This window comes from Mytilus trossulus, chromosome 10 (assembly GCF_036588685.1).
Source record: "Mytilus trossulus isolate FHL-02 chromosome 10, PNRI_Mtr1.1.1.hap1, whole genome shotgun sequence".
Taxonomy (NCBI): Eukaryota; Metazoa; Mollusca; class Bivalvia; order Mytilida; family Mytilidae; genus Mytilus; species Mytilus trossulus.
This window is the reverse complement of record NC_086382.1, coordinates 45,763,473-45,791,273: the sequence shown is the minus strand read 5'-3', so window position 1 is coordinate 45,791,273 and position 27,801 is coordinate 45,763,473. Positions and strand designations below refer to the sequence as shown.

The 27,801-nt window shown below is 29.1% G+C and overlaps 1 protein-coding gene across 3 annotated transcripts; it reads right to left on the bottom strand.

The window, feature by feature from the left end:
- Positions 1-412: 412 nt before the first annotated feature.
- On the bottom strand, positions 413-27,801 carry LOC134687460 (EF-hand calcium-binding domain-containing protein 6-like). 3 transcript variants are annotated; one of them, XM_063547778.1, is made up of 30 exons: positions 27,668-27,801; positions 26,559-26,689; positions 26,039-26,142; positions 23,850-23,969; positions 21,725-21,831; positions 21,021-21,090; positions 20,446-20,582; positions 19,577-19,695; positions 17,545-17,666; positions 16,876-17,024; positions 16,188-16,298; positions 14,992-15,112; positions 14,377-14,550; positions 13,893-13,967; positions 13,290-13,450; positions 12,286-12,453; positions 11,722-11,893; positions 10,755-11,009; positions 10,164-10,399; positions 9,562-9,658; positions 9,015-9,133; positions 8,157-8,393; positions 7,554-7,709; positions 7,117-7,309; positions 6,532-6,720; positions 5,835-6,062; positions 4,257-4,433; positions 3,687-3,882; positions 2,952-3,139; positions 413-2,426 (listed from the first exon to the last, which is right to left on the bottom strand). In XM_063547778.1, exons 2-30 carry the CDS (start codon positions 26,686-26,688, stop codon positions 2,148-2,150), a joined length of 4,590 nt encoding a protein of 1,529 aa, XP_063403848.1. In that variant the 5' UTR covers position 26,689; positions 27,668-27,801; the 3' UTR covers positions 413-2,147. The 3 variants fall into 3 exon arrangements, with proteins under 3 accessions (XP_063403848.1, XP_063403849.1, XP_063403850.1); XM_063547779.1 differs by lacking the exon at positions 23,850-23,969; XM_063547780.1 differs by lacking the exon at positions 23,850-23,969 and having other exon boundaries at positions 26,069-26,142.

Sequence of the window (27,801 nt, the reverse complement as noted above, 5' to 3'; positions counted from 1 at the left end):
TAAATATGAATGAATCAAGGTGAGGTATTTATCAATGAGACAGCAACTCAATGTATATCAGCAGTAACACAACAAATGATCATAATTATTAGATGTATATATGGGTCTTTCAGCTTTATCTACTTGCTGTTCCAATTAACAGGTATTATGTCATTCCATCATTATTTTCTTTCATTACCATCTTTATATAGTGTACTTACTATAGTTTCCTCCGACAGTTTAGAGTTGTACAGTCATAGTCAATATTGTATGATTTATATAATGACGAAAATCAGTGCATTCTTGTGAACCTCTCTCATGGAAATGAAAAGAAACAATGGTTTTCAAGGAACATATTTACTATAAATTCAGAAATTATTGCATGATTTTTTTTTAGAAAGATCTGATAATGAAATATAACTATACAACTCTGTTTAACAGTTAAAACTTTTATTTTCAACTGTAATAATACTGACAAACATGAAATAGTACATATATCACAGGCAAAAACAAACAGAATGACAGTATAATAAGTTCTGTATGCAAGTGTATGAAAGGCAGTATAAGAATATAACAATATTCAATCTCAAAAGTATAAATTAAATTCTTTGATTTGACTTTTCAGACAACATTTAGGACTGTGACAAAAAGGTGTGATTTATAGATTTAAAATTGGTGTAAAATGAAAATTTCGTTATCACAATTCTCTCAATCAAGGATTATTGACATTTGGATAAAGGCGCCATGTAAACTGTTCCCTACAATCTTAGCAATATTCTACAGTGTAAACCCTTGCATAACCAGAAACCCTGCATAAATGTAAATATAACTTATACTCCCCATAATAGAGATTCTAAAAAGACTAGTTCAAAAAGATCAATTATATATATAAAAAACGGTAGAACTATAACAGCCGTAATAAAAAATAAAACTATCTAAAATAGTGTAATATAAATATGTACAGAAGATAATCAACAATAGATTTATCACAGATAACATGATGAGGCAATAAAATGATTGGTGCAAGATAAACATGTGTTTGATCATACAACAAAAAACACAATGTATTACAAGAACATACAAAAATATACCTAAATTAGTTAAAATTTCAATGCTGAAGTCACAATACTATAAAGGGGTTGATATTAGCATAATTATAATTTCTAGGGTAAGAGGTCAATGCCATAGGCCAAAGAATTTAGAATTTTCAGTAATCACATAGTGACACATTGAATTATGACAGGTAGCAGGGAGTGAAATCAGGGATGGATCAAGCCATTTTCAAATGGAGGTCCAACCCAGGATAAAGGGGTCCCTATTCATTATGCATTAATCGTCGAGGAAAAAGGGGAGTTCAAACCTCCAGAACCCCTCCCTCTGGATCAACCATTGGAAATTTAAAATGATTAAGGACATCTGGCTCTACAGGGACCTTCTTTTGCATTTACTTTTATTGTTAATATTTTCTCTTCATGATTCTTCAAAACTGCCTCCTACTGATTACTGTTCTACACATGTGTGTGCAATTTAAATGCCAGTATTCCTCCATTCGAGTGGGCCAATGGATAAAAGGATGAAGAAATACCCTGTAGAGGAGAAGATGTAAACCGCTGCCCTTGCTCAGACACAGAAATCAAACTGTCAATGTAACCATCATGCTAACCATAAATAGATATGGGTAAGAAATAGCATAGGAGTAGATCTTAGAATGCATTGGCTATGTTTTTAATGTATTAAGATACTGAGAAAACAATAGGTCACTTAATTGAAATTCAAATTTTCAGTACCTGTATTAAATGGTCAAATGTCAATCCCAATTTATACTGGAATGAAGTTTTTGTTTATTACATGTGACAATTGAAAATCTTAAACTTACAAAAGCAACTGTCAAGAACTTAGCACACTTAACCATGAATAGCACTTTAAAAAAAATTATCACAATTATAGAGACTTCAATATTGCATATTTCAATTAAAATGACTGGGAAATTTTCCAAGCCATTTTGACACTTCATTGTTTTGCCAAGGATTATCACAATCTCTCATTCCTATATTTCGTTCATCACTTTCAAAAAGTTACACACTTCTAATCATAATTCTTGCCTATAAAGGACAATGGACGAAACATAACATGATTGCATTTTACACAATAGTAGTCGGTACATTTTCTCATGCATGCTGTAAATATGCCCTTATAAAGTCATTGTAACTAACTTTACCGTCCAAATTTTTGTCATAGTAAGATAAAAGATGGAAAAATTCTTCCTCTGAAAGATTAACATTAAACTGACGTAAAATTTGTCTAAATTCTAATGAGTCCACTATCCCTGTATTACCACTATCCACATTTCTGAATGTTCTTCTCATCTCCTTCCAGTGCTCTAAGACACAGTCCCTGACACGTATCATTGCATCAAAGAAATTGTTACTTGTGTGGCCAGCTGACATCTGAAATTGAAATTAATAACTAAGTCTTACACTTATCATGCCAAGTGGTAAATAATGTCTTCAAAGCCACTTGATTAAAAATACATTAATTTTTATTAAATTTTGTATTAAATAATTGGAGTAAGAGATTATTAAAGTGTAGAATATGTGGACTTTCATTACTTTTTTTTTTTTTTTTTTTGGTTTAAAATCAATGCTTATAAGTTTAGGGTATGAGGTACTGTGGATTCATTTATTTTCGTGGGTACCAATTTTCGTGGATTAAGGAAAACTTGCATGTTGGTGGATATTTATTTTCGTTGTTTTGCCGAAGTTTGCATACAAGCTTATAGAAAACTTGCTATTTGTTGGACATCTAATTTCGTGGTTCACCTGTAACCATGAAATCCACGAAAATTGGTATCCAACGAATAATAATGAATCCACAGTAACTAAAAATTTTCAAAAATTTATCTGAATCATTGACAATTTAATAATTTCTAGAATATAAATATCATCCTTGTTACTTTGGAGAAAATATCTTACCGAAGCCCTTGTAGGTGGCAGTTTTCTTCTTGACATCAAATTGGTTTCTTCCTTTGGTTTCAGTGATAATATGAAATGGCGTAAGAATTCTACATATGCAAACGTTCCATTTTCTTTCAAGTCATACTTAGTCATCAAATCAAAAAACTCTTCTTCTGGCATATCCACACCATTAGCTATCAAAATATCTGCAAACAAAACATACAATTTAATCTGTGTAAAGTAATTTCATCTATTTTAAAACAAACATGGAAACACTTGCATTTGCCCCTAGTAACCTGCCTGATAAAACTATCCTTGCTTGGCAACATATAATGACATGGATATGAGACTGAAAACTTGTCTGTTATTGTCATTTCAATAGTTGGTTTTTTTCGTTGTTGAAATATTGAGTTGCTATTCAGGTTAATAAATTTGTTGAATTTTACTTAAAGTTATTTTAAGTTTGAAGACTTTTTATACGATGTTGTATAAAATGTGGAGGCCTATAAATGTAAACGTTAGGTTAATAAGTTTGTTCATTATAGCTAAACATTTTATGCAAATTTGATGCAATCTGAAATAATCTGGAATGGTCGGAATACAAAGTTTAAAAAAAAAAATTCACTAACACAAAGGTAACAATAGAAATGTCTTTTTCATTGACAAATAATTTTAACAACATAAATAATCGTAAAAAAAAATTAAAAAATTGGAGAAGATTAAAAAAGTACAAGACTATCAAAAAGTATATACCTCTTAGTTGTTCAACTTTAATTGTTCCTGTATTTTGTTGATCTTGGTTTCTACAATGTCTCTGAATATTTTTCCAGTTTCTAAATACAGTATTTTTTAGTATATTTTCTGCTGTTTCAGCATTAATCATAGGTGTTGATAGACGAGAACGAGCTCTAGACATCTGCATTCTACTTCCTGATCGGCCAAAATCAAGCTATAAATAAAAGTGTACACTTTATATAGTAACCATTACAATCTTTAAATATTTTTTCATCTTTATTAAAAAGCATTTCAATATCTAATACAGCAAATGTGTCAATCCTTTCTGTTTCTTTAAACTTATAATCTTAGGTTTCACTGTCTATAGACCAATTCTTAATTTAAAATGAGGAAAATTCAGAAATTTTAGAAAATCTAATTATCTGAGCATGTTCTCCAGGTCGGGGTTTGTGCCTCTATGACATATTACCCATTTCTATTCTCAATTTTATTCTAGTATCTACAAATTTTGATAATTTATCTTCAATATTTTTAAAACTTTATTACCAGATGCTGTAGAGTTTGATATAATATTATTTTTTTACTCACCTGTGTCATTGATCTACTCATTGCTCTACTAGGGGGACAAGCACGAGGCATGGTTGATGATGGTCTATGCACACTTTGTTTAAGTTCTGGTTTATCTCCTGCATATCTTCGTAAGAATTCTTTATAATCTAGATTTCCAAAATCATTTATTGGTAAACTGCCCCAAAGTTTTTCAAACTGTAAAGAAAAAATATAAATGTATATTCAATGAGTGAAATAATTACTGTCATTATCCCATCACCTTTGAGGTATTTAAATACCTATTGCCTGACCAGAATAAAAAATTGTCAACACAATTTGTCCATTTAAATTGTACAATAGGTATTGTGAGAGCTCATCAACAGGTGGTCATTTAACTACCCAGTAAAAAAATCTTCACTATTCATAAAAGGTAAAATTTAAATGACTGATAGCTAGCTTGCTTTCCTCATGCATCATGACCAATGTCCTGAATAGACTATTCTATTTAGATATGGGACATTTTAAGCCATTTCTTTTTGTGTCTCTAAATAGTCAAGATGGAAATTTCAATCAGTGAATTTAGTTTATAAAAAAGGAGATATATGTTTGCTTCATGGTGTTTTTAATGTGGGATGTATTTTAAGTTTTTGATTCCTAAATGGAATTTAAGTGTTTGTGAAATGGATTTTTTTGGATAGCCCATCTATTTGTGAATAATTCTACAAGATGAATTATGTGTGGCGTAGTGTTTTCTAATGGGATATATTTTCATGTTATATTAAGATTCCTGGAATGGAATAGTTGTGATGCTATTAAAGTTTCATTTAATATTCAGGATCTACTTCAACTGGAATTACTGTTAAAAATTTATTTTCAATATATCAAAAAAAGTACAAACGGTTTAGTGAATAGAAATTTCAATGCTTTATTCTTTATTATGAAAGTGGGATATACCAGCAATGATTTATTTGTGATTGTAAGCAAAAAGACTAAATTTACAATAAATATCTTTATTAGAAAGAACAAATAGTGTATTTAATGTAAAATATCCCATACCTAAATAGAATAGTTCATTCAGGACATTAAACATGAGGAAAGCAAGCTAGCTACATGTATCATTCATTTAAATTCATTTTAATTAGCTCTGTCAAAAACAAACCAGGTAAATCTACAGGTAGTTAAATGACCACCTGTTGATAATAGCTCTCACAATACCTGTTGTACAATTTAAAAGGACAAATTGTATTGACAATTTTTTAAACTGGTCAGGCAATAGGTAATTCACTACCACAAAGCTTATTGGATAGGCACAGTAAAAAAAAAAAAAAAAAATTTTACACCATTTTCTTATAGAACTTGTATCTAAAAAGTGTGAATTGTTTTATTGTTAAGGCTTCTGCTCAAAGTTTAAATAAGATCTTTAACATAGATTTAGTTTATTCTGATTGATTATGTAAATGTCAACCAATTGTTGTTAAGTAATATTATGCAGGGCTGCCAACATGCAAATATCACACATTTGCTTAATGAAAAGTCAGAACTGGATACATAATGTCATGTAAATATATATTTCAAATCTCAAGTTAGAGAAATTCTACACAAATGTAATGTTTATACCTGTTCATCAGATGTTCTCATAATATTCTTAGTGAATAGGTTTTTGAAATCTTCTTTGGTGACAGCACCAATTCCAGCATAGTCCACATCTGTAAATGCTTGTGTAAGGAGGTAGAAATGACCTTGAACAGCCTCTCTGATACAATCCTGGAGGTCATCTATCATTAATAGAGTTGGAGTCTGATCTCGGATAGATTTCTGAAGAGCCGCCAACCATTTTTCTGTGTCCTGAAATGAGCATTTTAAAAACCATAAAATCTGATAACTTGGCAGAACTAGTAAAAAAAATCACTTTCCCTTAAAGTTATAAAAACACAGCTACCTTATTCATACTCATTGCAAAACATTCTTATAAAATATCTTATAATGTGGATTCATTACTAAATGTGGGTAGCAATTTTGTATTTTCATGGACATTTAATTTGGGGTTTTGCCAAAGTCTGCATACAACATTTTGGAAAATTACATTTAAATTTTGTGTTTCACCTGTACCACACTAAATCCATGAAATGTGTACCAAATAAATAATAAATCCACAGTATTATGTATTGAAGTGTAAGTTACTTAAATTCAACAAACTCCTACCAGTACTTGCAACCCAAATGATACAAAATGATAAAATATCAATTGGATTAGAAGTAACGATAGATAATGTTCTTCAATATTACAGAAGAATGTTTGAATTTTGAATGCTTACTTCTTGTTCTGTTTGGTTATATTGGTCCAGGAATAAAGCATAGTTGATCATGTTATCTGTGGTTTGTAACTTTGATAACAGATGTTTCCATTGCTGGTTTGTCATTTTGAATACAAATATGTCCAGAATCCTTCTGAAATCTTCTGCTGGTATCAGATTTGACCCGTTCTTGTCAAAGGATCCAAAAGCCTGTAAAAGTAAAAGTTCAAACTGTATGACTGCTTTCTATACATGTTGTATCAAATAAACTAATTTGAAAACTGTATGTTACCTCATCCACAGTAAATTTGCACCTTGGTCTCTGGTGGATAAAGTTGTCTTTATATTGACAAAAACACATTTCCTAATTCTATACATTTGTGTATTACCATTTATTATACACAAAAAGCCATGGACATTAAAATAACTGATTTAAGCAGAAATACTGTAAATTTTGAATGAGGTGTTTTTTTGCAACACTTATTCAGTCCCAATTCGTCAATAATAAAAATATCACAAATACTTCAGATTTTAGTGTAAAACATTACTGCCCTCTCCTTTTAAATAAAAAACTAACATAATTAAAATATATTTCAATCTTCTTACCCTTCCTAAGACATCTGTTTGTTGAGCAACGGTTTCTCTGACCCTGTTTTCAGCATCCTGTGGCGACAAACCATGATTTTCTACAATATCTATTTTGGTTGGTCGATTACCATAACTGGATTTCCTTCCATCCTCAAATGCATGTAAAAATTCCTCATAATTCAATCTACTTCGATTTGTTCTCAAACCAATTCTAAAAAAAAACAATGGTTATCACTATTCATGCAGCCAAAAATTCACTTTTAAAAAAAGAACAATAGTTTAAAGCAAATAATTTAGTTATTAAGATCAAATATTATTTTGTTTGCAAAATAGAGATATATCAATTTGGAAATGAATTTTGTTAAGACTAGTTTATGTCTTTTTAGTGTTAATAAATAAATATTGGGTCTAAAGTACAACTGTATATAAATTCACTACTAAAAATAAATACTTACGAGTCCATCAATCTGAAGAATTCTTCATCATTCATAAACAAGTTGTGATCATTGAGAACTTGCTGTATTTCACTGACTGATAATGAACCCTTTTTCTTTGTATCATACTTTCTGAAGGCTGAGTAGAAATCATTATAATTATCACGAATCTTGTCCCTGCAATGGTAAACAAATATATTTACATGAATAAGTATACGCACCTGCAAAGGTTATTACTTTTATTGAATTTACATATATATAAAGACAAATATTTCATATATTTTTTCAGATTTACGGTGATGGACTTTTAATCAAATTTAATTTGTTAAAATTTCTTACAAAAAAACAAATTTGTATGTATATATTGATACTCTGATCTGGAAACTAAAAATATATGGAAAAGGTTACCTTTTGGAATTAAATGGAAAACTTTAAAACTTTTCAAAAGGATTAAATATAGGTTGCAATGCTCCAAAAATGTAACAGACCCTCAACATAATTGAAAATGAAGTGCATAAAATTAATATACAGTTAAAGTTATGAATATCTATGATATGGATAAATTTCATGAACTATCAGTTATTAGGAAATATAAACTACTTAATTTACAGAAGATTGAATTACCTTAGCTGCCTAGCTACTTGTTCAGCAGGCATAAATGCAGTTCTCTGAGCCTGATGGAGAGTTATCCTCTCTTGTTTCCTCAGTTGTGTTTCATTATGATCCAGTAAAGTTCGTTTACTATCATCAATAATTTTAGTACTGGTACCCACATCATCAGATGGTGTAAAATGTTCTGACACACCCATCTTTGCCAGTAAATCATGATGTGTGATGTATCCTTTACCTGAATCATCATACCTAAATATAACAAAAGTTCCACAATTAAATATTCAATGCAATGAATAGTTTAATAAAAGTTTTTGGAATTCATAAAGATTGTCTTGTAAGATTTTTTTTTTTTCGCTTTTAATTTGAACATTCAAACTAACAAGCAAGTCTTCATATGAAATTAGGAACAAAATGACAACACATATCATAAAATTATGTATATTTTTTTTTTAAAACATTTTACTGGTATCTACAGAAGCAGTGAAATCAACCAATATATTCATTTATTATTCAGCTTTCTGTTTGTTTGTTGCTTATTCTATATCTAACTAAGTTTTAAGTGTATGAAAAAAGCCATTTGTAAATATGAAATTTCCAGACATGCAACTTTCACTTTTTTTTTTATATTTTGTCATAGATATAGGAAGATGTGGTGTGAGTGCCAATAAGACAACTCTCCATCCAAATAACAATTCAATAAAGTAAACCATTATAGGTCAAAGTACGGCCTTCAACACAGAACCTTACTTTTTATGAACAATTTTAGTTTGATTATAAATCTCAAGTCCTACAGTAACTTTCATGTACATATACAAATTCGCTTCTTTATGAAATATGATACTTCAGTTGAAAAAAATGAAGTTAACTTACATTTTCCAAAGCTTTTTGAATTCCTCAGGTCCCATTGGTAGAACAAATTTAAATAATAGCTCTCTGAGGTCTCTTTTCGTCACTATACCTCTACCACTAGAATCAACAGACATAAAGGCCTGAAATTCAATCACAAGTGTATATTTAAAAAGTTCATAGAAATATGATGATACAATAGAAAAGAATGATTCAATAGTTTAGTATTCATACTTACCCTAATATGTCATAAAGAATGGGCAATATCTTCCAAATAAATTTTCTGATATTTTATTTAATTCTGTGCTTTTAGGGATTTTGTTACAAAAAGTATTGCAAAGTCAAAACAGAAATTCAACAAGATAGTATTGATGAATAAAAATATATGAGGTACTAGATGCATTTGTCTAGTTACCAGGGTTGCTAGGCTGTGAATAACAATTGACCTTATAACTCTGTTATTATCCTGATTAACACAATTTTTTCAATTGTCAATAATTGCTGTCTCACAACTACCTGTATATTTTTTAAAGTGTTTAGAAAATGATTTTAACTGTTTTAATTCAAATACCTTTGCTATGTCTCTCCACTGTAAATGAACTTTTTCTCGTAATGCTTCAAAGGCGTTTTCTGCAGTAAATTCAGGTGTGGGCAGTGTTTCATTCCATCTGTAATGAAAGAAGTACATTTTAATATATAAAATTAACTAGATTACTTCCCATTGTCTATATACAAAATATAAATTTGTGTTAAGGTACAAACACTACAGGGAGATAACTCTGTAAAAATCAGCTGGTATTTAAATCATATTCTATTGTAAAGGAAATATAAAAGCTTTTCAATGATCAAAATTAGTGTTTGTCAAAACTGCTATATATCCAATGAAACTTTTTCCAACAAATTGTGTGTTTAATTTTTTTTAAATTTTTGTTAAATGGTCAAAGTTAATATTTTGTCAAAATATTATAAAAATTATGCTTTGCAAATTTATTTTAGTCAAGGTGTTTGTTATCATTTAAATACAGTTTTGTCTAATTCTTCATTGTCCTGGAAAACATCACACAGCTGCTAGACACCTTTATAATACAAATGTACAAGAACTTGTCTAGGTTTCAAATAATTTTCTTGCAAGTGTCCAATTCAATTTTATAAAAAATATTTTGATTGTATTACCTGTGAACTGAGTTGAGCCATTTATGACCTTCTGCTGTATCTCTGACCTCAAATTTCTGTAGAAATTCTTCATATGATATCTTAGTATTTTTACTGATTCCTAATTTTTTACATAAAATTTCAAATTCACTTTCTGACATAATGCACATAAATGAGTCTAATATTCTTCTGAAATTTCTTTTGTTTATTAGTCCATTGTGATCATCATCAAACTTATAAAATGCTGCTCTTAAATTCTGAAATAAACAAAACAACAAATTAAATGAATATTTAAAATTGAGTTAATGATCTTAAACCAAGCAGAAGAAAAGAAAAAACGCTACATCATTTTACATAACTTCTCCCAATTTTAAACATATATATATGTATGTACGCTCTTTCTTACCTAATAAATGCCACAAGTCTCACCCATTTCAAAAGTTTAATTTTGAGATTAAAGAAAAAATAATAAAACTTCTCAATACCTCCTGTTGAGAGTGTGGAACCAATTGGAAGATGTTTATGTTCTTCAGACATTTTTTTTTATCCTCCTGATATTCACAGAAAGTTATCATAACAGGATAATAAAGAACAATATTAATTTACACTTACAGCAAAGTTTTCTCTAAGTTTTTGTCTTAGTTTAGCCTCCACCTGATCAGCAGTCATTCCTTCCTCATCACCACGGATTGGGTTGACTCGATGGTTTCCACTTCTTTGTATATCCTCTCCAGGTCCTTGTATACGTGGATCTTCAAAAGCTTGGATAAAATCAGTGTACGACAAGGAACCATTCTCAAATCCCAACATTCTTGTCAACTCTTGAAACTGTTCATCTGACATTACCATACCATAGCTAGCTAGAACCTAACAATCCAAAAGAAATAAGTAATTTTTTTTACAATTTTGTACTAAAAATTATTCTTAAAGTTAAACCATTCAATTTCTACATTACAAAATGGGTTGTTAAATCATGAATAAATAACTAAAAGAGAGGTTTCACAGATTTATATATCACAAAAGAAATTTATCTTTTTTCTGGTTTCATTGATCTCAAAATTTTCTTTTAACTTCAATTCAATTCTCAAATTTTGTTACAGCAGAATGCATTTAGTGTGAAGGTAAAATCTTTGGTGAGCTTGCTGTTTGTAGGACTAGCTTAACTTCACTGTTAAACTACCAAGCAAGCTAACCAACGACATTACTTTTACCTGCACACTCAATATATTTTTCTGTAATCTATATAATTTTATAGAGAAGAAAAGATGCAAATTTAGAGATCGAATAACTAATCTGCAATAAGGGAAATACAAGATCAATTAATACTCAAAATAACAACAAAATGTGTAATGACTCAACCAAGACAAAATCTCATTTTTAAGAAAAATGTGTATATTTTTTTTAATCTTTTTTCAAATCTGAACTGACTGTTTAAAAAGTTAGTGGTTTAAAAACTGTGTCATTGTATCATTTAGGGATTTGTTATGTTGCTGGATAGTTTCCCCTTGGCTCCTCCCTCACATGCCTTTCTAAAATTATTTCTATGTTGCTTTCTATTGTAAGATCTTTAATATTTTACCTCTCTAAAATGTCGTTTGAAAACTTTTCCTCGTCCACTTTTATCAAATTGCAGGAAAGACTGGCGTATCTGTATTGTGTGCTGTGACATTCGATCTTTTAACCTAATAATGACTTCATCAGCGGTCATCATTCCTGTTCTATCTCTTTCTCTCTTAGAATTCTTATATTGTCTGCACAAAAATAGAAATGTATTATTTATTACAATCCATAAACAAAATAGTAAAAAATTATATATCAAAGTTTTGTTTAACTTATATGAAATTTTGTCTTAGAACTTTTAAAAATAAACCTATTAAAATAAAATAATGTCAAGTTGCTGTTCAGTATAATGGATATGTTTTGATTTCATTATTTCTGTTTGATAACTAGTATAGCATCAGTGCCACTGCTAATTCAGATGTTAGTAACTACCTAGTTGTTTCATATTGGTGAGGATGTTGCAGAGGTTGATTTAAAATTCTGATTTCTTGATTTGTAAGGTTTTTTTTTAGTATTTTGGTGAAAGTGGTTTCTTATAACCTGTATAACATTTGTCTCATTATGATAATTTGTTTTCAATTACCTTATAACTTGTTCTCCAAGTCGATCATTTTCCCGCTGGTCACATCCATTTGTGATTTGATGGCTGAGACCAATAAGATCACCAGGACGGACATCTACTTTTAAATTCTCCAGGAATTCTATATAATTTACTTTTCCATTTCCACAGTCTTTACATCTACTTAACATACTGAAATTAACAAGGTTAAACAATAGTTATAATCTTATGTGACCAGAATCTCTTCTGTCATTGTTCTATCATTAATGTAATCGTTTTGTAATTTTAATATGCCTGTTTGTTTGTTTTTTGTTGTGTATTTTAGTAACAATCCTATTGTTTGGATTTCAAACTAATAAAATTTTTATTCTTATTCTTATTCTTATTCATTAATACAAACATAAAGTGATGTGGTTTAATTGTCAATAAAAGAAATATCCACCAAGAACTAGTTTGTAAATATACATCACTTTGCAATCTTCAGCAATGAGCAAAACCTACATTACAAAGTGACCTGTAACAGGCCTAGGATGACAAAATATGAAACAATTCCAAATGAACACAAATGGCCTGATTTAAATAATAATATTTAACAGAAGACAGTTATAACAAACATCAACCATCAACAACCACTAAACTAGAGGCTCCAACAGGTACATGAAATACATATTCAGAATATGTGGTCTGGTTAAAATGGTTATGAGTGCTCAACCTCCCCTAACCTTTGACAGTGGTGAGTTCACTTATTATTCATTTGTACAATAAGAAATAAGAATTAGGAATTTTTGAAACTATTGAACAGCAGGTTTTAAATTCTTGGAAATACAAAATAATCAGTCTGATCAATTTTATTTTGCAACAAGTAATTGATATCTTTTCTATATGCATTACTATTAAACAGAATACCCAAAGAAAGACTAAACTAAACTCTTACTAAACTAATAAATTTTATACATTATAAAAAAATCCTTCAAGACTGGTTCACAGTGGATTATATAAGTGGAGTATGGAATGAATATAGTTCTTACTTTTCAAAGTGACTATCCGATACAGGAAGTACATATAAATCTATAACTTTCTTCATTTTAGAGGCAGCTATTTTTCCTTCCCTTCTATGATCATGGTCCATAATTGCACCACTAACATTCTTCCAATTCTCTGTAATTTTTTCTCTTAATATTTCTTCAATCTGAAATTGAAAGAATTAAATGAGGTACGATGTAAGTTTAAATATTTACAAAATCATCTTAGTGATTTTTTTTTTATTTGGGAAACATTTCTCTATTGTATTATAAAACATGAGAGAACTTCTACTGAAGTCTACTTTGTTATATTTTTTTAAAATTTTCTGTTAATATGTCCTGAAAAGGTACAAATCTTATGTAAACTGTGTGCAATCTGTCAGTTTATATATAAAATTCTTCAGGATGAATAGTGCAAAATATTTTTTCTTTGATTTCATGACCATTTCATAATATATGTAATTGTTTCTTTCGAGAATTAATAATTTATCAAGATTTAACTAGAAAAGGTAGGAGAAAAAGATGGTGAATGGTAGCAACAATGAATCATATATGGATATTGCAAATACTCTGAATACTTTTGAATATATATGAAAAGATATTACTTACTGTTTCCCATGCCATTACAACAGGTTTTGTGTTTTCATTAAATCTATGTGTTGATTTTAACCATTTATGACCTTCCTGTAAGAGAAATCATTACAATACATTACTTTTATTTCAGTTATTCTTGATTTTTTCTGTCTCGCATCCAGTCTATTTTATAGTCACGATTTGTTTCTGATTACTTTTGTACAAATTTAATTTTGGACAAATTTCAAAATATCATGAATAACGCAGGAACAACTTCATATGAAAATTTAAAGAGCACAATTTAATGCAAAATTGGTATAAAATTCAGAAATTATCATTATTTTTTTTTCCTTGGAAAAAATGCTACATACATCCTAAAATACCTTTAGTAATTTTGTATATGCTTTATATTATTTAATATTACTTGTAACATTTGAACTGGCATTTTTATTGAAAATTTCATCGGTAAATTTGTATTCTATCATTATTGTACAACCTTTGTCTGTTAACTTTTACCTACCTTCAAATCATCTGTTTCTTCAAACAGCTCCAGAAACTGATGATAAGAAATGTTGTTGGTATGAAATGGATCTAATTTCAACATCAGTTGTTTAAACTGTTCATCATCCAGACGGAATGTAAATTTCTCTATAATATTCCTCAGCTCTTTCCTGGTAATTCTTCCCTTCCTGGTCTGTAATGGAACAAATTAAAATAATTAAAGTATTCTTTGAAATGGCAACAACGTTTTCTAAGGTCCAAATTTTATGAATTAACTTATAAGAAAATCTTGTTTCAATAACACATGACATAAAAAGTTATCAAAGGTACCAGGATTATAATTTAGTACGCCAAACATGCATTTCGTCTACAGCCCATAAGATCAGGTATAATGTTTAAAGGAGATTGCCATGGTTTGAAATATCAGGATTTCTAAGATGTCAAATGAAAAATATAGGTCATAGTGACCAAATTGTTAACGAAAAAATATTGTGATTTTGAAATATTATGTTTATGAATCATTAAAATTAAGTGAAAATCAGTGACTCAAATTTTTTCAATGATTTACTTGATAAAAATTGATTTCTTATAAATGTTCAACAAATACACCTAAGTTACAATTTAAAAATCTTACAGCATCAATTTCCAGGAAAGCCTGTTTCAATGATGGATAATGGTTCTGTACATGTTTGTACAACAGCTTCCAAATATCTTCTACTTCTATAGTCTTCATACCTTCTCGAATTGGGTTAAATCTACAGCAATAAATATACATGTATGTTTCAACGAAAAATTAAGATTTTTCAGTTAAGTAGTCAAAACACAGCTTTCCTGCCCAATTTGTTTGTAGTAAACTTTTAACAGGTATGCTAACTATTCCTGTTTTTAATTAACTCAACATTAATAAAATAACCTTTTTCTAAAGAATTTATTTCATCTTTTATTTAGTTTAGCACTTTAATATATTAATATTATTTATTACAACTTGTCAGACATTAAGGTGGTACAAAAAAACTATAGGGAGATAACTCTGTAAAATTCATGTAAATGTTTAATTTACAATCTATTGTTGAGGAAATATTAAGCTTCTCAATTATCGAAATTAGTGTTTTTCTGAAAATTTAACAAGCCAAATTAATTTGAGTTAAGGTGGCTCGGGTGTCTTCCTCCATCTTGGATTTTAAATAAGCAGATATCTTTGGTATATATATTTGATGAAATGTGCAAATTTTGAGAGTTGTATGTAAATTATGTAAAAGACTTTTGATATAAATATAGAAAATTGTGTGTTTTAACATAACTTAGGTTGTAATTTTGTAAAAACGCCTTGTTTATTTGTGTTTGATTAGATTTTTTCAAACTTTGCCAAATAAGGGGAGATAACTCCGATAAAGTAAATTTTACAATAGAAAGTGTTATGAATTTACCTATTTCGATATGAAGCAAGAAAACAAGTTCGGTGACCCCATTTTTTCTTTTGCTTATTTGAAAGCATGTTATAAGAGCAATATTCTCACATTTTATCTTAAAGTTCTTATAGTACGTTTTTGTTTTATCACACAAAATTTAATTTTCCATGAATAATCTATACAAAATCTGACAAATTTGCGCAACCTGTAGCGTGAAAAAAAGTCCGGTGACCCATACTTTTTAATACAGTTTTGAAAAAAGCATGATAAAAGCTTTTTCTTGACAAGTTATCAAAAAATTCTGTCAGTTTTAATTAAGACGCCCCAGCCACCTTAAGGTGTTTGGTACCACCTTAAATGTGCCTGTTCTAGTATAGTCAAACACTGCATGTTATTAACCACTGTAAAAGACAATATATACCTGTGGGCAGGTTTAATTGGCAGTGTTTGTCCATTCCCATTGGATTGTGCATCTTGGAACTTATCTAGAAACGATTCCCATGATATCTTGGTGCTTCCTCTCACACCACATCTGAAAGTAAACACAAATTAATAACTCCAAATGCATAATGCTTATTTTCTTGCAACTTGTCAGATTGATTATTTTCAAAATCTTCACAAATGTTTTGAGTTTACAAACTCTCCCTCATTTTAAAAGAAATAATATGTTTAGCTATCTGTAACCTTATTTTGAATTCTATAAATAAGCTATGGGTTTTTAGGTTTACTAGGTGTAATTAGTATTTTTATAAGAGATTTTTTTTCTCTCACTGCTTCAAGATGGTTTCCTTATCTTTTATGAGAACATTGATTATAATGATCATGGAAAATCTCATTTTTCTATCGATCATTGATTGTAGAAAATTGAAGAAAAATAAGATGGAACTTTTTTTTTTAAATTGACTAAATAGGGAAAGGCAATGTACATAAGAAGTGCTTTACCAACATTTCTGGACTCAAACTTACAATGTTAACACCCCAAAATACCATAAAATAGGTTTAGAGATGACATGAACATTTATGGCAGTAAGAGAGGCAAGAAAAGATTTTTTGGCCAATGGAACATGAAACAATATTGTGATATCATTAACTTTGTAGACCATGCTTACCTTTCCATGAGCTGTGTGAACAACTGATCAGACATAGGTATTGTGAACTGGATCAGAATCGACTTCAAATCATCCAAGTTAATAAAACCATCTAAATGTCGGTCAAATGATAAAAATATTTTCTTCAGATTCAAATGATTGACTCTCATCTACAAATATACATACAAATAATAAATACTGAGTAACAGTTACAGACATAAACATATAATATTTCAAAGAAGAAACTTAAGGTTAAATTCTTCTTATAATATAGATTTTTAGAAAAAAAAAATACAAAAGAAATCAAAGGAAAATTCAAATGGAATGTCCCTACTTGGGCTACTAAATCAAATAGCAAAATGAAACAGCATATTCTTATGTGGATTTGCTCAAAAAAAATTTATGCCCCCTTTATGTGATATTATCTCCTCATGTATTCAAGTATTTAATATGCATCCTTGTATTTCTTAATTTTGAGTTTGAGTGTTGCTGATGAAGGTAAATCCAGATAAATGCCTCAGACGCACAAATTCCAAAAACACATTTTTCAATATATATACAATCTGCAACAAAATAATCTTCTTTTTATCAAGGGGTTAATTACATCCTCAGCATGCATATTTTATGTGTCAGTTTATGTTAATTACTAGAAATAGAATTTGAAAATGATCACTGGCAATATATATTTACCCTATTTCTGAATTCCAGTTCTATCTGATTAAAGTTCATTTTCTGTAAAGCCATTTCATCATCTCTCCTCTGTTTAAAGTGTTTTCCTGACTGTTGTGGTCCCTGCTGTTGCCATACTAAGGCTGAAGAAAAAACAAATAATGATCATCTCATTTAACCTTATTTGTGGCTACTTGGCAAATTTAAAATCGGAACAACCCAGAATTAAAAAAAACCAATTCCATGTTTGATGATTTGTATAAGGAAATAGAGCATTGTGTATGATGTACAATTCTACTACTAAAAATATGGTGTAAACAATCCAAGATATTAAGTGTAACAAGTCCAATTTAGATAATTATTTGGATAAGATCTTTTACTAAACCAAAAATTCTCAAATAATTTTTGTATTTCGACATATTTTTTTTATTACTTATCATTATCTGTGTTACAATCCTTTAGATGGTAAATGAAATCATTTAAAGAAAGGCACTGCCCATTGTAAAGCATCAATAGAATTAAATCAACTACAATCCCCTCAAATACTGAATTTATGGATTCTGCCTATGAAATCACTCTGGGGACAATTATTTTGTGTGCCAATGTTCAATAATTATCAAAAATTAACTTTTAAACTTGTATTAAAATGATAGCAAAAAATAAGCTCATATATTTATTCAAAAAGTTGATTTGTCTCTCAAAACATTGACCTTTTCATTTAGTGCTTTCAAATTTTTATACAATAATCATGTGAAAAAATAACATGCAATAGCCATGTGATCAAACAGTGTAAACATGCTTTTTCTAAAATCACATAACCTGACAGCTAGTGAATAAACATGCCTATCTCTCAATAAATTATCATGTTATCATAATAATCACCAGTCCTCAAAAGTAATTCACTTTGGACAAAATATCACAGATTTTATAACTGAAAATGTTCAATTCCATTAGACAACAGATTTACACCAAAATGACAGGAAAGGGTAATAGTTGTATGACATTTTCAATGTTTGATCAATAATTTTAAACAGTTGTGTGGACTATACAACATAAACAATATCATACTCTCAAATCATTTTGTTTTATTCGGACATAAATTTTATTCTTCTTATAATATAAGTCATATAAGATTTAAAACTTTTAAAACTGTTCAGTAGGCATAAAGTTAATTGGCCGTTTCAGAATCTAAAGAATCATGGGTAATTTCATTGTTCTTACCCCAAAATGAAAAGAACGTTCCGTCATTGGTTGAGTTTTCATTGTTTAGAACGTTTTAAACCAATCACAACGCTCTGGTGTACGCTTTTGAAAATATTACCCAGAATGCATTAGATTCTGAAACGGCGAATTCTATAAACATGCAGTATGTATGATAAACAATGATGTACATGCTTCAGTGATTTACACTTCACCTGGTTTCTGTGGCAGTCAAGACTGAAAAAGAGTCACACAATACAGTTACTGTACAGTAACACATGTGTAACAAGGACTTCTGTGAGACGAACATCGTAAAGTGCATGTGATAATTCCAAATATCTGTGAAACTTGAAATTGGACATCGCTTATTTGGGGTCAAATTATAAACCAAGATGCACTAAAGAGCTCAATGGTTAACACAAAGTTGGACTTTCAAATAGTAAAAAAAAAAAACTCATTAAAAAAAAACCTGATGAATTTATCTTAAATTTAAGAACTGTAAACTTTCAAAAATTCTTATTTATAACTTCTTGTAAAACAAAAGCTTTTTAATATCAGACTCATCTGATTAAAAAAAAAGTAAAATAAGTTTGAATTTCTTTTGTGTCTGATGGTCAGATTCAATGATTACATTTTTTTCCAGTAAAATATAAGAGTGCTTTTTATAAATCATAAAATCTTATTTGGCTGTCAAAGTAAACAAAAGTTTTATAATGAAAAGATTCATAATGGCAATTTTCACTTTATTATTCAGATTATTGCTGACAAAGAATCAATTGTGATATAACATGTATGCATCCAAAAAATGTTTTTCAAAATGCATGTAAGAATGAAACAAGACAGCATAACTAACCTCCTTTAGCATTGTCAGGTAATGGTCTAATTTGATTGGCTACAGCTATTCCTAATCTGTGTAAAAATTCTTTGTAATTCACCATACCAGTGTGGTGAAAATCATATCTCTGCCACAGTCTGTAAAAACATTATGAAACTCTTTACCCATTTTAAGGAAAAAGTGCTTTGATAAGTTTAAAAACCTAGCTATAAGTTAAGCTACAGTAGATAGTTCAATAAAATACAGAAAAGTCAGATCTCATTTCCCTTCATAAACAGAACTGATGTCTTTAAAGATAATAATTTCAGTTCTACATGTATAAATGGTTTAGCCAACCAAAAAGAAAACACAGATAAACTAGAACAGACATTTTAGTACCATGTATGGCTGAGCAATGAATAACAATGATTTTAAGCAGATTTCACCAGTTATTAAACCAAAGAAATTAAATCAATATGTAGCTTTTAAACATTGGAATCAATAGTCTCTCATGGTGAAAACATATTTTGATTTATTTAAGACGAATGTTCTACCATAGTTTGAAGATTCAAGGTTCAAGGTCTAAGATGAAACCAGAAATACAAGCAATTCTAATGATAAGGTTGTTTTGTTTCCAGTTCATTCATTAAATACCATTTATTTTGGAAAAAAAACATAGGTTCATGACTGACATATTTATTTTTGTAAATTGTTATATACAAGGCAGTTACTCAATTGAATAGTTTCATATTTTCATGTTTGGGCCTTTCTTCGAAGACTATTTCTCATAGTTCATTAAGCTTCATGGTTGCCTAAATTTGCTTTTATTCATTTAATTTTTGTGTTGCATTGGCAATCATGCCACATCTTCTTACTTTTATAACTAGCTTCCCTAAAAATAAACCTACTTATCAAACTGTTGATCATTCAGTTTAAAGCAATAGTTTTCTATCACACGTCTCATTTCATGTCTCTGGATCTTTCCATCCCTGTTGTAGTCAAATAACTGTAAGGCTTTTATAACTGGCTTCACATTACCACTTATCTGGAATAATATTAACTGAATGAATATATATTAAAATTGACAACTAAAAAGTGAGACGAAGTAACAAAGGGAAGTAATATTGTACAAGGCGTTATCAATTAGGTTATCTCCCATTATATGCTTTTATTTGATTTTTTGGTGACTAGAAAACTTTTAATGCTGTACTGAATTTGGTGTGTATAATACAGATTTTTACACAAAAATTCAATTAACCAAAGGCAAGATTTCAAATTACAGATTTAGATTACTTGAAGCAAGAACAAAAAGAAATTATCGATTTCACTATGTTCTTTCTTTAATTTTCTCCATGTTTGTTCTTGACAAACAACAGGAGGCCCTTATTTTTTGTTAAAATCTGTAATTTATAGAAAAACATGACAATAAAACATAACAAAAAACCAACATTTCTATTATATTTTTACAATGTGATATTATTACCTTATCTCTAAGCATCTTTTCTATCATGTCAACATTGATCTCTCTGGCTGATGCAGGTGGCATCATCATCCTGTAAAATACAGTGATACACTGTTCATTCATATGTAGAGTACTCAATAGTCATCATATGAGATTTCAATATTACAACTGAAATCATTAAAACTTTCTTCTGTTTTCCCATCCTTGCTTTGAGAAGAAGAAAGGAAAAAACATATTTTTTAATTGAACAACTTTTATCAAAATGTTGTTAAGATTTTTTGGAATATATATATAAAACAGAAAACACAAACCATTCTGAAGCCAAGGATATTAAGTTTCTTTTATTGTATATTGGCCATTTTATTTTAGCTAAATAAGGATTTAAACAATAAATATCAATGAAAATCTAAATGAATGGCCTGTTAGTTTACATACAATTTTCTGACAGATAAAAACATCATTGTTAACATTTTTATTCAAACCCCTCTTGCAAAGCACCAAGGAATTATTTCTTCAGCGTCAGTTCAGAATTTGAAGTGCAACAAACTAGAGTATAGTTGAATGGTACTAGGTTTTTTTATATGAAATTGATTCCTTTTAATTTGATGGTCTTGTTTTTTTTCCAATTGTGTCCATGGATTTTGTGTTGTGAATCATATTCTTTCTTTCTTTTATAAAATATAAATAGCTCTGAAGAAAAGAATATAAGAATCTACAAAACTTACTTCTGAAAGCCACCAATCCTACTCTGTGAGGTAGGAGGTCTGTGTTGACCATAAAACTTGTTCAGGAAGTCACCATACTTCACAGTGTTATTAGAGTTCTTTTCAACCTAAAAAATTAGAAAAAAAATACATAAGGTGTTAATTATAAGTAGTAATATATACATATATATATCTTATAAAACAGAATTAAGTTTTAGTTTGAAGACTATAATAAAAAAAAAGACTTAATGTTTTCTTAATAAGATAACTTTTTGAATATATATAATGTATATCATGTTTTCATATTGTGCATATAAACTTGTCTTAAAACCCTTGTTGTCACAACTCAAATAAGGCAACATTCAATGGGTCAGTGTGATTTGGGCTAAACAATATTGAAGCCATTATTTTATTTATAGTTATCTCTTCTTGTGTAAGTTTCCTTTTCTTTTGACTTAATTAAAGGATGCTTAAGAGTTGAAACATACACATAAATTTTTATACAACCCTCAAGATGTATTTCAATTCTATTTTTTTTAACCATTTAAAGTAAATAAAAGCATTTATAAAAATTCTACATGACCCTGTCATTCAACATAATGTATTATAAATCTATTTTCGAAAACATTTGTGATACGTTAAATTCTTTTGTTTCTGTTTAAATCCTGTATAACATTTATCACAAGAATCTAATCATATTTTAGCTGCCCAGTTAAATTGCAAAAAGACATGTAACCATTTAAATAATTTATCAAACAGAGATATCTAGATAAGCTCATCTTGCTTAATTGTCTATTTAAATTAAGGCTTTGAATTTTAAATGTTCAAAAATAATTGATCAATATCATTTTGACAACATTTAAGACAGTTTATGCATTTGACTAGAACTTTAAACATCTGCAGCAACCTTTAAATCTGAGAAAATGATCCAAATAAATTAATTGTTTACTATTTACACTAAATGAGGAAAAATGTGTAACAAATTACCATGGATTAAAATCATTTAAAGCTTTTTGAATAAATATTCTGGCCTACATCTAAATAAATAAACAAACCCCTAAATCTATATTAAAGAGGGTAACATTTTAATAAAAAAAAACACTGCCGATCTGGGCATCACTAACTAATTTACCTGGCCTACCACCTTAAGTCAACTATATACCTAGAGGCTCTAATAGCACACTTAATAGCTAAAAGGGGGAACAGTTTTATCAAATTTAGAAGAACAATATGATGTCAGTTTCTCATTGATTTACAATTCAAGATTATGTTTGCACACATTATTTATTATTATCTCACTGATTAATATTAGAAATGAAAAGCTGCTTTTATATTTAATCCAACATGCTATTAGAGAATTAGTAGTTACACTTAAAAAAAACTAAACTTCATATTGAAAAATAAGTCAAATGTTAAATGTTCTATCATGCAGTTTTATTAATGCCATATCAAAATTAAACATTAAATTTGGATGAACATGCATGCATGAAAAATAAATGATTGCAATTTATTGAAAAATTTGACTTTATATGTAAAATATCATTAATAATATACATCAGTGATTTTCTTTTACTTTATAATAATAAAATAAAATGAATTGAACAAATAACTGACATCGTATTCCAATATTTATTAAGTTTGAAAGCATTACGACAATAAAAAGTATACTTTCAAAGTTTGGAGTGAATAGCTAGGACAAAATGTACAACAGTTAAAAACATGCAAGATGGAGAAGCCTTTTAATTTTATGAAGCTTTGAAAATGGGTATGACATTTCAAATCACACTAAGTTGAATCAGAAGCAAATATAAATCAAAATATAAAAAGTTCCAAAAAGATATGTGATATGTGTATGGTGATATTATATTTCAAACAGGAATTTTTTTTGTATGAAAAATATGCAGACTGCAGGATAAGATAAACTTATATGACAGCTTCAATTTCACATAGAAAAACATGACAAAAATGGTTATATGGCAAGGTGTAAAACAAAGGAATTGCAAAAATAGAAATGTGTCGTACAAAATTAGAAGGTGGTTTAATATAAAATGTGTAAATAAAGCTACAACCAGAAATCGTGAAGTACACCAAGTGCTGAAGGTGAATAGCCATCACACCACTACACACTGCAGGCCGCGTATGATACCTTTGCCACGACCGCATCGTACTGTTCAGTGGTCATGGGGAAACAAAAGGATTCTAATACCCTTCTAAATTCTCCTTTTGTTACACCCCCATTGTTTTCAATATCATAGGTCATAAAGGCCTGAAAACAGAAATAGAAACAATCAAGGTGGGGAATAACAGAATTCTCAAATACAGTGCACAGGCATAAATATTTGTCACTTTCAAACTGCTATATATATCATTTATTTTGTCCAAAAAAAAATTTGAAATCATTTATGGTAGGTTTTTAGAAACTGAAATGTAGAATTTTCTCAAAATTTATTTGGTCAGTATTTTGTCTCCAGTTGAACTTGTTTTCCTCTGATGAATTTAGTTAAAACATAAAGAAAATTTCAGACTTGTGTAAATACAGCGCTCCAAAAATCTGTAACTTTATTACAACCTACATTTTAAGACTGTGATAATGCTGCTTCAAGTTGTACTACCGAAAGTTGATAGAAATACGATCAGAAATAACCAATAATTTTGATGAAACAAATGGTTAATAAAGTACATGTATATAGTGAAAAGTGACAAATATGATGTCTATATGGGCACTGGAATTTTTCTGTTTTGTGCTTTGAAAAGGAATATTAAATTAGTTTAGAAAATAGATTAATACACATGTATTTCTCTGTGTTAGTTAAGGTAATTATAAAATATATACATATCATTGTAATTAATATGGTTAAATTTCTGAAGAAACAGTCTTTAGGATGTGGGTTAAACTGAACAATAGTTGATTTGTACATGTACAAAGATATATAGACTGCAGGATAAGATTTTGACATGAATACATATTACTACTTATACTTCATACTTGTTAACAACAAAAAACGTTTACTAGAAAGTTGAAAACTTTAGTTCACTGACTAAGAACAAGAAAAATGAAATAATAATTTGAACTTATGGGATATTGATGTACAGTTGAATTAACGACCTTATTTGTTTATACTTGGTGCATGTATATATGTCAGACCCCGAATTCCATATGAGTGTTGTTAATACAGTTTAAATCAACAACAGTTCCTACATTCCTGGTTTTATGTGGTGTATCATACAGGACTACAATGTGACAAAACTGTGATCAACAGTGCAATCTATATGTGAATTTGTTGTCTATATGCTGCACAAACACGACAGATATTTATCATTATTACAATTGCATCTTTCTTCAATAATTGCTTCATAAAAAACCTATTTATCTCTCCTTTCTATGATAAGGGCTTAAAAATACCATTGTGTATGCTCCTGCTAGTACCTTGTACATGTTCATGTATTACCACTACAAACATTAATATCATATGTAATTTGATTCAGCTACATGTATTAACAAATTAACAGGCAACATTTATGTGTTTGAAGTATTATTTTATTCTAATGATGGTTGTTTTTACAGCAGGAGGAGCTCAGAAATGATTATTTTGATTCTGGCATGAAGAAAATGTTTTTACTACATATCTTAAGTCTAAAAATTCCTGAATTGGTGCTTCCACCATCTGAATGGTGGTAAAAAAAATCCCATAATGACTTACATTTCATGTGCTTACAAATAAGTTATATTTCAGTGGGATACTGAGAAAGACAAATTCATGTATTTACAAAATGTATTTCAGGAATGTTTGATAAAGGAGTTAGGCCAGATAATCCATAAATTTGAAATTTGTCATCTCCCATTTTATAGTTAATTTCAATCTAATTTAACATGTTATTCAAAGTATACATGTACCACACTTTTCTGTTTATCGTTTATTTTAGTCTTTATATATATCTTGATGTGTTTTTTAAATGCATAACATTGTAAGAGAATTATCCCATCTTGATACCAATGGCTACAATCATGGACTTAAAGTATTTTGCTGTGGAAGATGCAATTGCTTATGTATAGTCAGTTTTTGAAAAGCAAATGAATCATGATATCCATCATTAAAGCACAATTATTACATAACTGCTTATGAAATATCAATCTTTTGTTTAATTTTTGTTCATTATTTTACATTTTTACCTTTAAATGTTACAAAAATTATAAGTTAAAATTTCATGGGTAAATATTGCTTCCTTGTGAACCTTATACTCCTTTCTATACATTTGACTTTGTTCAATTTTAGGTGCAGACAGTTAAGTGTTCAAATATTTTAAGCACACACCAACATTTACACAAATTATTACCTGCATTATGTCTTGGTGTTTGGTCCTCACCTTCTCTCTCATTAAAGCCTCTATCTCTATACTAGATAGACTGGCATTAGGAGATTGAACAGAGCTAGGAGAACCTAAAAATAAAACACAAATTTTACAATGCTGTGAAGAACACAAACCTATGATAAAACATATAAATACAATTAACTGGCTATTAAAAAAGTGGAATGCATGCTTTGTGAATTTGGTTACTTCAAAAGGTTATATTTCAAAATTGGGTAGAAAATTTAAAAATATAAATAATATATAAAAAACAAGTTCACTCAACAAACACATATTTGTTGAACATTCTAGTATGTACATTGTAGCAAGACACCTTATCCAGACAATAAGTTTTCATGTATTTTCTTTATTTTTCAAGCTGTAGGATGTGAATGGTGCAGTTACAAATATTGTAGCTGTGGCATCTCATATTTTTTTACAGTATTTTAGTCACCATTTTATACTTTAATAAGTGTAAACTGTATATCAATGCCTTATTCTTAATTACCGAGAGAAGATGGAGGACCATTCCGCCCGGATCTAAGTCTGTTTCCACTGTTTTTAACAGAAGGTCTCTCTGTTAAAGGTGCACCCTGAGAGTCAGGTAAAAAGATTGGCATGACAGCTGCAGATGACATCCTGGTAAATAAAAAATATATAGTTTAAAACATCATTCCAATCAAAACTTAAGAATTATCTCTCTAACATTAGTGCCATCTCTTGTTCTGGCAGTCAGTTTGGTTCATAGTTGGTAACATGAAAGTTTCTTACTAATCTACAGGAAACAATATCATAGAGAGATGCAAAATTCAAATATATTTTAACCCTCAAATCCAACCTTTTTTCAATTTTCAATTAAGATATTATATATGTTTAGGTTCATATAAACACCTGTCTACAGTTGGTATAATCTCTAATTGACATCAATTGCTTTTGTTTCTTAATTTAAAGTTGAGATCCTAATTGACATCATCATACCTTGAATTGCATCTCTTAATTTGTTAATATTTAAAACAGTAATCCTGGTAATCACCAAAAATTTGGTATAACTGATCACAAAAAGTATGATGATTGAGTCTTTGATGTAAGTAAATCAAAGCTGTTCGAATATAAATTCCTTATGAATATATATATATATGCATTCTATTTCTGCTCAGCTGTTTTCTAAAAGTGTTGCATCTTAAAAGAAAAGATTGTTGTTTCACATCAGTATTTTAAGTTTTTTTCTAATTTTTGGGTCAACTCAAGGGTCACAGAATCCCCAATAGCAAAATTGTAGTATTGATAATAGTTTATAGTGATTATTATACTATAGTTATCACATCATGACACATGCTCTTGCATTGACTTTATGTAAGTTGTAACAATGCTCGAATGATTGTAAATGGAGTGATTCTGATAAGTTGTGGGTAAATGTGATGTGTCAAACATTGAAACTGACATTTAAATGTATTAATCCTGTGTTGACTGTTGTACTGTTAACAATTGAAGCCTTAAATTTTAACATTATATGATATTATATAGTGAGTAGAGTATACGTAGTGCAACTATTTCATTGACAGTAAATAAAGTGAGTATAAATAGGAATTTATGAATGTGAAAAGCCAAATAATGTACCTGACATCTATATGTATTTATCCTGTGTTGACAATGATTGGTGCCATAAATGTTAAAACATGATCAAAGAGTCAAGCGTATCGTTGCCAACTGTGTTCACTTCCGTTGTCATGAAGCGTTAGTGGTGTCCTCTA